The sequence below is a fragment of the Phoca vitulina genome, unplaced genomic scaffold, assembly GCF_004348235.1.
Source record: "Phoca vitulina isolate PV1807 unplaced genomic scaffold, GSC_HSeal_1.0 scaffold26, whole genome shotgun sequence".
Classification (NCBI taxonomy): Eukaryota; Metazoa; Chordata; class Mammalia; order Carnivora; family Phocidae; genus Phoca; species Phoca vitulina.
The window spans coordinates 25,854,865-25,864,885 of NW_022589729.1; the positions used below are offsets into that span (position 1 = coordinate 25,854,865).

Below are 10,021 nucleotides of genomic sequence, written 5' to 3' on the forward strand. Positions count from 1 at the left end.
TGGTGTCCATTAGCATGGTAAATGGTTTTCCACCCCCTCACTTTCAAGCTGGGGGTGTCTTTGGGTCTAAAATGAGTCTCTTGCAGACAGCATATCGATGGGTCTTGTTTTTTAATCCAGTCTGATAGCCTGTGTCTTTTGATAGGGGCATTTAGCCTATTTACATTCAGGGTAACTATTGAAAGATATGAATTTAGTGCCATTGTATTGCCTGTAAGGTGACTGTTACTGTATATTGTCTGTGTTCCTTTCTGGTGTATGTCACTTTTAGGCTCTCTCTTTGCTTAGAGGACCCCTTTCAAGATTTCTTGTAGGGCTGGTTTCGTGTTTGCAAATTCCTTTAGTTTTTGTTTGTCCTGGAAGCTTTTTATCTCTCCTTCTATTTTCAGTGACAGCCTAGCTGGATATAGTATTCTTGGCTGCATATTTTTCTCATTTAGTGCTCTGAATATATCATGCCAGTCCTTTCCGGCCTGCCAGGTCTCTGTGGATAGGTCTGTTGCCAATCTAATGTTTCTACCATTGTAGGTTACATATCTCTTCTCCTGGGCTGCTTTCAGGATTTTCTCTTTGTCTCTGAGACTCGTAAGTTTTACTATTAGATGTTGGGGTGTTGACCTATTTTTATTGATTTTGAGAGGGGTTATCTGTGCTTCCTGGATTTTGATGCCTGTTTCCTTCCCTAAATTAGGGAAATTCTCTGCTATAATTTGCTCCATTATACCTTCTGCCCCTCTCTCTCTTTCTTCTTCTTCTGGGATCCCAATTATTCTAATGTTGTTTCGTCTTATGGTATCGCTTATCTCTCGAATTCTGCCCTCGTGATCCAGTAGTTGTTTATCTCTCTTTTTCTCAGCTTCTTTATTTTCCATCATTTGGTCTTCTGTATCACTAATTCTTTCTTCTGCCTCATTTATCCTAGCAGTTAGTGCCCCCATATTTGATTGCACGTCATTAATAGCCTTTTTGATTTCGACTTGGTTAGATTTTAGTTCTTTTACTTCTCCAGAAAGGGTTTCTCTAATAAGTTAATATGATTTTTTAAAATGTAAAACTTGCCTCCACAGATTTAGGCTTTATTGCCCAACCTTAAAACAATTAAACAGTTGCTTGTAGTTCTTTTTTATTAAGTTTTAAATATATACTTATTACTGGTCATATTGCTCAAGTCTGTCTAAACTGCGAAGATGAAATTATTTTTAAATTGTGTATTACACCAACTAAAAGAACAGAGTAGAATGTTTACATTTTGTCAGAAATTACTATAGTATATAAAAGCTTGAAAACACTTAATGTGACATAATTTCTGTAGGTCTTTAATTTGTGAAAAAAGCTCTTTTTCCATACTATTAATAATGCTTTGTTTTCAGGACAGTCTGGTTTAAAATTTTTGGAAATATGTTTCTGTTTTTTCTTTGCAGAAAGGAGGTGCACTGTTTAACACAGCAATGACCAAAGCAACTCCAGCTGTACGCACAGCATATAAATTTGTAAGTTTTCTTTTGATGTTTAAAAATTCTATTGATAAAATTATACATTTCCCTAGCTGACAGACATGTAAATCTAGAATACTTCCTATTTTTTCTTTTAAAAAAGCTTTAAAAAATTTAGAGTTTATATTGACTGAAGTGAATTCAGTTATTAAAAGTATTGTATAGAAAGGATATTCCCTTTATATAATCTAAAAACAATTCTTCAGTTTATTTCAAAACTGTCAGTAAAATTGTGCACTTAGATTGAAATAGTCCATAATGAAGTGCCATTTTTAAAGATTTGATTCTTTCATTTAGCCACATACTTTAAATTCTCATTGTATACTTGAGGATTAAGTAAGAAAAAATAGGAAAATATGGCAAGTTCTCTTCCCTCAAAGATGCCCGACTCCATAATTAAAATTCTTCAGTGATTCTCCATGGCTGATAGTAAAATAAAAAATAGCCATATCAATAGCAATAAAAAATAATTAGTAAAAAATAAAAATCTCTTTAATATAATAGCAAAGACCCTTCAAGACCTGATTCCTCTTGTGTCCTTCCCATTCACCCCAAACGCTAGAGCCTGCCATATTGCTAAAGATACTGAGCTACTCCTCATTTCATGAATGCAAGATGTTCTTTTCTGCCTCTATTCTTGCATAATCCATTTCTATTAACTGGAGCATTTATTCTTGGATTTTATCCAAAACCCAGTAAACACTAATCATCCTATAAGACTTAGTTTAGGCATTAGCTATTTCCCTATAAAATATCCAGCCCCACACTATAAGGGTTCATATATCTTTTGGGTCCTCATTGGGCCAGTATGTGTTACCTCTGTTTTAGCACTTGTTTTACCTGCGTGCATCTTTATCTCTAATATTAAACTGGTCGGAGCTAGTGGGTTGGTATCCAGTAATTTTTTAAATGTAGTAGGTCATATATATTTTTTTTATTTCTAAAAATATTCAGGGTCATAGTTTTTTTTTAAGATTTTATTTATTTATTTATTTGAGAGAGAGAGACAGCATGTGCAGGTGGGGGGAGGATCAGAGGAAGGAGAGAGAATCTCAAGTAGACTCCACACTGAACACTAACCCAGTGCTGGGCTCAATCTCATGACCCTGAGATCATGACCTGAGCAGAAATCAAGAGTCCAAGGCTCAACCAGCTGAGCCACCCAGGCACCCAAGGGCAATAGTTTGATTTTATAGGAGTTTATCTTCAAACACTTTCTCAGTAAAGGAACTGATGTGATTGAATTAATAATGGAATAATAAATTTTAATAAGCTTAGAACTTACATTCTTGTTTTGACTTAATTATGACATATATGTAGCCACCATTACTGTTAAAAAAAAATCCATTTCAAAGATTACATTTTATACTAGGAAAGCTAATCTGCAGAGTGGATTCAAAAATATGGTGCCAAAATTCTGAACTGTTTGAAGCCTTATCGTAGGAAGAGGTTGTCATTTTGCCTGGGAAACATCAGCCTCTGCGTTTTGTTTGGTTGTTTCATAGTTTTTCTGGAAAACCTCTCTGAGTATGTCACTATCTTACTCTATAATACTGATGGTTTGATTTATATACAGTTTTTGGAGAGATTTTATTTTTTTACAATGAAATAACACATGGCTGCCATGTGAAACATCAAACTAGCCTTGTTTCTCACATTCACTTAAGATTGTAAAAAAGGTTTCTCAGTCAAGTGCCCTTTATTTTATTCTTGAACAAACACTTGAAGTTTTTCCTCAGTCTTAGAGAAATTGTGTTGTATTATTTTGCTAAATATAGGTTTTTCTCCTTAATTTCACTTATATTTTCCACAAAAACCCAGAAATAAACATGTTCAAAACCTATTCATTATTCATATTTTTATCTTTCTAATCAGTAGAGTGTTTTATTTTCTGCAGAACAGTAAAATGTTCTCAAGTTAAAATTCTACTCTCTGGAAGATTATTCCGTAAACTAATTTCAGGCCAGTTAAGGTCTTCAGAATATATTTAATCGCTTTCATCATTTATCTCATGATCGTGTTGCACATGAATCAAGAAGTCAAGAGGTTTGGGACAAGTAAAGTCAGTTTGTGACTTCCGTAGTTGTACCTAAAACATCTTTCCAGGCTGCTCATATTCTGAAATATGAACTCTTGAACTTCCTCCTTTGACCACAGATTACTATGAACAAAACTTCTGATCTCTCCCGTATGGGTTTAACAGAATTTATTTACTTGATTTTCCATAGATAGTAAATTTTTAAAAACTGGGAACCATGTTTTAAACTGTTTCATTCATTCGGTCAGTTATCTGAGTACCTCTTAGGAACTAGGCGTTGTACTGGTTATTTGTAGAGCAGTGAGGGTGGCACATAGTGCGAGTGACAGAGGCACTGTCCCTGCTAGTTTTATGTTTGTGTCATGGTCCCTTCGCTCTGTTTTGGACATACTACAGAGGAACTGAATATGTATTTGTTGAAGGAAATAATGGTTTTGTCCTATTCTTAGAACAGTTCTTCTATGCTTAGAACATTTTCTCTATGCTTTTTATGCTCTCATTTTTTCTATGCTTTTAGAAACCATAAAGAAAACTAGAATTAACATGTACACTTTTCTTAGAAATCTAAAAATAACGGTAAACTGAATACATAATTGATTTGGCTAAAAGATTTTCTGAGTCAACTATCTTGTTAGGTTTTTGCCTTTTAAATTATTAACTAAAGCCATTTGCTGGATGCTTCTCTGTAGAGAATACTTGTTTATTGCTTCTTTTCAGCTTGGTATTAAAGAGGATAGAGAGAACCTGTACCCCATCTTCCAGGTAGTCTGAAAGAGGTCAGTAGAAGAGATAGGGCAGCAGCCATTTAAATGAATCAGTACATGGATTACAGACACTAGATTCAACTCTATACACTTAGAAGCATCTGCAAAGATTAGTGTGAATCAAGTGAATTTTGAAAGAATAGAAGATACTTAGATAAGTTAGAATATAAACAAAACAAGAGCAAGGATCGATACAAGTTCTAGGAGATGGAAGCCGGAATATTTTCTTGGTAATTATTCATTTTTACCTAATGAGAATGTAGGGATTAATACAGGACCCTTTAAATAGATTAAGTGGCTTTACCAATAAAACAATGAATGTGAAACTGCTTTAATTCTAAAGAGCCACAGAAATACAATTTAGTGTTATTTGGCTTTTTAGGTTATCTTTTACTATGTATAATGTTTTGATTTTGCCTCATTTGCAATAAAGAAATAGTTGTTTATTTGAATTCAGGACATAATTTGAGCAGTTACTATATGCCAAATACTGTATTAGGTACTACAGATATTAACAGCAAAGAAATAAGAGCCGTCCCCTAAATGAACTTGGGAAGACATATTCACTCTTCCTAGAAGTAATTGGGAAAGGTGGTTTGGTAGAAGGAGCAAGAACACTCCTTGAGTTCTAGCAAGAACCACCTAGAGTTGGAAAGTCTTAAGTCTCTATGACCTTAGCTTCCATGTCTGTAGAATGAGACTCATGATGCCTTTTCTCTTGTAAGGCTTATATTCAGTGGATATATTTTTAAAACCTTAGTTCTTCCTTCTCCTTTTTGATGGTGAGAAGTTGGACTTAGAAATGAAATGGACCCAGATTTGAACCTAGGCTATGCAGACTGATACCCTCTGAGTCACTTTCCTTATTTGTAAAATGTAATAATAATAGTACTAACTTTAGAGACTTGTGATGATTAAATGAGCTAATATATGCTAGGTACCCAGCACATAGTCATATACTGAGGAAACACAACATAAATGTGAGTTTCCTTTCTTTTCCACTCTGGCCACTCTGAGTGGGAATTTCCAGTGGAATAAAGGCCAAGGTTTAAGGAAGGTCCCCAGTTACTTGTGTTAAGTTATATTCCACAGGAATCACATCAGCACCTGAGAAGCTCAAATGCTGCAGTCAGAGTCCCTGTGGAACATGAGGATAGCATCTTCTGTTAAGTGACCTTTAATTTGTACCGGAAAAACTGGGCATGAAATAGCCATAACATTAAGGTATCTCTGCTAATAAAAACTCGTGTCTGCCTGTAAGAGCATTTTAATAAAGCTTTGTAAAGGTGCCTGAGTTTCTCAAAGTCCAAACATTTGCCCGAATAGCCTGCTGCTGTGATGATGTGCATTCTTCTTTTCACCCCCAGTTAATCACAATTTCAAATTAAGACTGGACAGTAGTAATCTGGTTGACTCCTGTGTTTTCTATAGTTGAGGAGGCAAACAGGCTAAATGTTAGCCTTTGTATGATATTAGGATGCAAACAGAGACTAATCATGTTTTCACTAATTTAGATATAATAGTAAGTGATGTGGTCTTCCTGAAAATTAAGTTTTAGATTATAATTTGTTCTTTTTCTAAGTAATATGAAGTTAGCAAGTTTCATGAAGTGAGAGCTCATCTGCTTACTCTTTAAATGGTAATAGAACCATGCTGAGCCAGACACTTGTGTTACCTTTTTCTAGGCAAAAAATCATGCAAAGCAGGGAATAAAGGAAGTGAAGAGTAAGCTAAAACACAAGGTATGTCATATTCTTCTTTTCGTTCTTCCTTGATTCTTACATTAGTTTGAAGCTTATACTTTACAAATCACATGAGATTTATGTTTTTAATGACGTTTGAAATATGCTTAGCCCTTTGTTCAACAATGTATTTTTCATAAGAAGCCCTCTGGCAACTATCTGCCATTCTATATGCATCCACTGAATAATCTCTTTATCGTTTGCATATTTTAACACAGAACAATGGAGATCTTCAAAGATGCTTTAACAGGATGTATGTTTTCATAAAGTTGATTGCCTTGATATCACAATTGAAATTCTTGCTTCAAGCCGAGAATTTCTTTAAAAAGATGATCTTTGGTGCAGAATTAAGCCAGGAATACCATCTTTATAGGATCTTTCCAGTAGTTGCTACTTTAATTTGAAGCATGTTCTTAATTAATAAAAGATTTTTTTGAAGATATGTATTTGAATCTATGAATGTTGCATATATATGAATATTTATGTGTACGTATATGTATTTTTGATTTGATTACATATTATATCTTTGCAGATTTTTGTCAGTTGTTTTGAGTTTCTATCCTTGAAGAAAAAATATTACTTAAAACTTCCATTTTTATGATGGAGAGTAATCCTTATATAAATTTTATTCAAATTATTCAAAATAGAGATTATTTTGGAAATTATTAATTCAAAATATAGAAAAATGCATTTTCTTCCTAAATAGATTTTTTAAACTTATATCTGACGTGTTATTTTGCTATTTGCATCTGTATCAGATAGTCTGTCCAAAAGTAATACAAGGAGTATTTTAAAATAATTAACTTGTGTATTTCCTAATGTGTAGGAAAATGAAGAAGATTATGGGACCTGTTCTGGTTCTGTACAGTATACACCAGTTTACACATTACACAATGAAAAGGGAGGAAATATAGAAAAGCGTAAGCTTGCCCAGGTAAGTTTATTTACCCTTACGTCTTCAAATTCTAAAATTATGTAATTCCAGTTAATTCTTTAAGAAAATTTTGGACCCATTTTTTTTTTTTTTAATCATATGATAAAATGCAAGAAAGCTTGCATTTCCAGTCAAGGAGATTGAGTAGGTAGTGTCTGGGCAGGCTGCAAGAGGATTAAGAATCGGTTGTTCCAGATATCAGTCTCTACATACTTTATTATGTCTTCATAGAGCTCACAGTCCAGTAAGGGGAGAGAGACAGGTAAGCATGTGATTGCTATAGGATGTGAATAGCTTGACGATGAGGGGGAAATCACAGATTTCTACTACAAAAATAAAATAAAGTTCATACATGGGAATTTGACCATTAAAATCATCTATAGATATTAGAATATAAAGTAATATGCCTATTTTTTCTAAAGTTAGATATTTTATTTGCTATAAATATTTAAAGCTTCTGCTTATATGTCAATGTTATGTAAAATACTGTCCTACAGGGGGAAAGTGTTCAGAATTATAGCTATGTGTGTCTCTGGTTTTGCCTCATAAGTATGTTTCTGAAGGTTTAAATGATCCAAATTTGTATACACCAAATCATATTTTAAGTGGCCTTAGAAAACCAGCTTTTAAAAAGAATTCTCAACTGGATTATAGTTCATTTATTGCAGTCACTGAAGTTTATAGATGAGGGAGTTGATAGCCAGAATGGTCACCTCACTTACCCTAAGACTTATAAGGAGTTAGTGGGAGAGTGGGATGAGAACGCATCCCTAATGCTCACTTAGCTTTCCTGGATCTGCACACACTGCAGGAGCAGAGATGGCCTTAAAATGCTTCTCTGTGTCATTAGGGATGGGGAGAGGTCAGTGAAACTGTACTAAAACCCTCACCTTTATAAAGAAAATTCATTCATCTAATCATTCGGCACCTACTGTGCACCAGTCATGACTCTTAAGTGTTCCAGGAGAAGCAAAACCCATCTCTGCCTTCATGGGACCATTTTTATACCATACTAAGGGCCTTCTCTATGATGTATCCTTTTATGAATTTATATTTTCCATACATTAGTATTGCTTAATTACAGCATATTGGTAGTAAATGCTGATTGTCTGACCTAAAATAAGCCCCTCAATGAATAATTCTGCAAGTGTAGAAACCTTCTATGGCTACTACTGTTAACTGGAAAACATGTTTTGACTTGTAAACTAATAATGGGTTTGCAATCAATTTCTCTATTTCTCTTCCATCACTAGCATGTTCAATTCCTATTGGTTCTCAAGCTTCAGCATCTTAAAAACTTTTGCAAAATATTTATTGCCTTAATATTGGAGCAGTTAGGTTATATTTACCATGGTGCATAGATTTTTATGTGAAAAAGAATGAGATCTTTGTTACTCATCAGATGCTTTAAGATAGAAAGAAAACACTTCAATTAGAGAAACCCCTGTCCCAAATGTCACTTTTAAGTTAGGAAAACTATTTTCAGCTCCTCATTTAAATTTTTAAATCTTCCTTTCTTTAACATGGCAGTGTATTTATATGATAATTTAGTTATAAAATATATTACAGATTTCTGTTTTTGTTTTCTGTTAGACAATTTCTGATAGAGAAAATTGTATTAAGTTACAGAAAACTTTACAAGACAATAGGTTACATTTATTGCATACTTATCCTGAATTTTCTTGGCCATCATTTATTATAATATTAATTCAACTATCTGTATTCATCAGTTAGCATTTTGTGGTTTTCAGGTGGACATGACAAATGATGACTCTAACAAGAATTAAGAGAAGTAGGGCTTATTCTATTAAGAATTATAATATGGGGGGGAGGAGCAAGATGGCGGAGGAGTAGGTGACCTAAATTTCATCTGGTCCCAGGAATTCAGCTAGATAGGTATTAAACCATTCTGAACACCTACGAACTCAACAGGAGATTGAAGAAAAGAATAGCAGAATGACCACTTTCTGGAAGGTAGGATGTGCGGAGAAGAGAATCCGAGGCGATATTTGGGAAGATAGACGGCGGGGGAGGGGGCCCCCCCCCCCCCCCCGTCAGCCGCTACTGGCAAGTGATAGAGCAGCGGAGCACAAAATCGGAACTTTTAGAAGTTGGCTCCGCTGAGGGACGTCGCTCCAGTGGCTAAGCAGGGGGTGGAACCCTCATGGGACAGTGTGGTCTCAGGACCCTCGGGGTCACAGAAAGACCGGGGGTGCCTGAGTGCGGCAGAGCTCCCAGGTATTGGAGCGGGGAAGCCGGCTGCAGAGACGGAGCCGAGGAGCGGGCTCTCAGCTCGGGGTTGCCATAAACCGTGATCCGCGGCTCAGTCGGGCCACTGCTCCTCCAGCAGGGACCCAACAAGTGGCAGATCTGGGGAGACTCCTCTTCCTACCCCGGGAGGAGCGGCGTGGGAGTGCACCGCAGGGATCTGCTGGGTTTGGAGACTCCACACAGGGTCGGGTGCCAGAGATAGAAACGCTTGGTCACAGGCCGGGTGAGCACGAGTGCCGCCGGAGACCGGGGAGGCGGGAGTGACTGACTGCTTTTCTCTGGGGGCTCACTGAGGAGCGGGACCCCGAATTCTCGGCTCCTTTGGGGCCGAGATTGGGAGGCCGCCATTTTCACTCTCGGCCTCCAAAGCTGTACCGAAAGCTTGCAGGGAACAAAAGCTCCCGAGAGCAAACCCCAGCAGATTACTTAGCCTGGACCGGCAAGGGCGGGGCAATTTTGCCTCCGGCAAAGACATTTGGGAACCACGGCAACAGGCCCCTCCCCCAGAAGATCAGCAAGAACAGCCAGCCAAGACCAAGTTTACCGATCAATGAGAACGGCAGAACTCCAGCGCTAGGGGAATACTGCACATAGAATTCATGGCTTTTTTACCATGATTCTTTAGTCTTTCAAAGTTAATTTTTTGAATTTTCTTTTTTTCTTTTTTTTTTTTGAATTTTTCTTTTTCCCTTTTTTAACCAACATCTTATTAATCCCTTTTTTTAAAAATCTTTTTTATTTTTCATTTTTAGAGTCATATTCTATCCCTTCATAGTAGT

The 10,021-nt window shown here is 36.1% G+C and overlaps 1 protein-coding gene across 4 annotated transcripts in view; it reads left to right on the forward strand.

Annotated features, from left to right (window-relative positions):
- DENND1B (DENN domain containing 1B) overlaps nucleotides 1-10,021 on the forward strand; it is a 269,024-nt gene that overhangs the window by 217,056 nt on the left and 41,947 nt on the right. For all 4 annotated transcript variants that reach the window (XM_032422402.1, XM_032422401.1, XM_032422404.1 and 1 more), the window contains 3 exons: nucleotides 1,422-1,490; nucleotides 5,981-6,037; nucleotides 6,864-6,971. In XM_032422402.1, coding sequence (XP_032278293.1) covers nucleotides 1,422-1,490; nucleotides 5,981-6,037; nucleotides 6,864-6,971 — 234 coding nt within the window. The remainder of the gene's footprint in view (nucleotides 1-1,421; nucleotides 1,491-5,980; nucleotides 6,038-6,863; nucleotides 6,972-10,021) is intronic.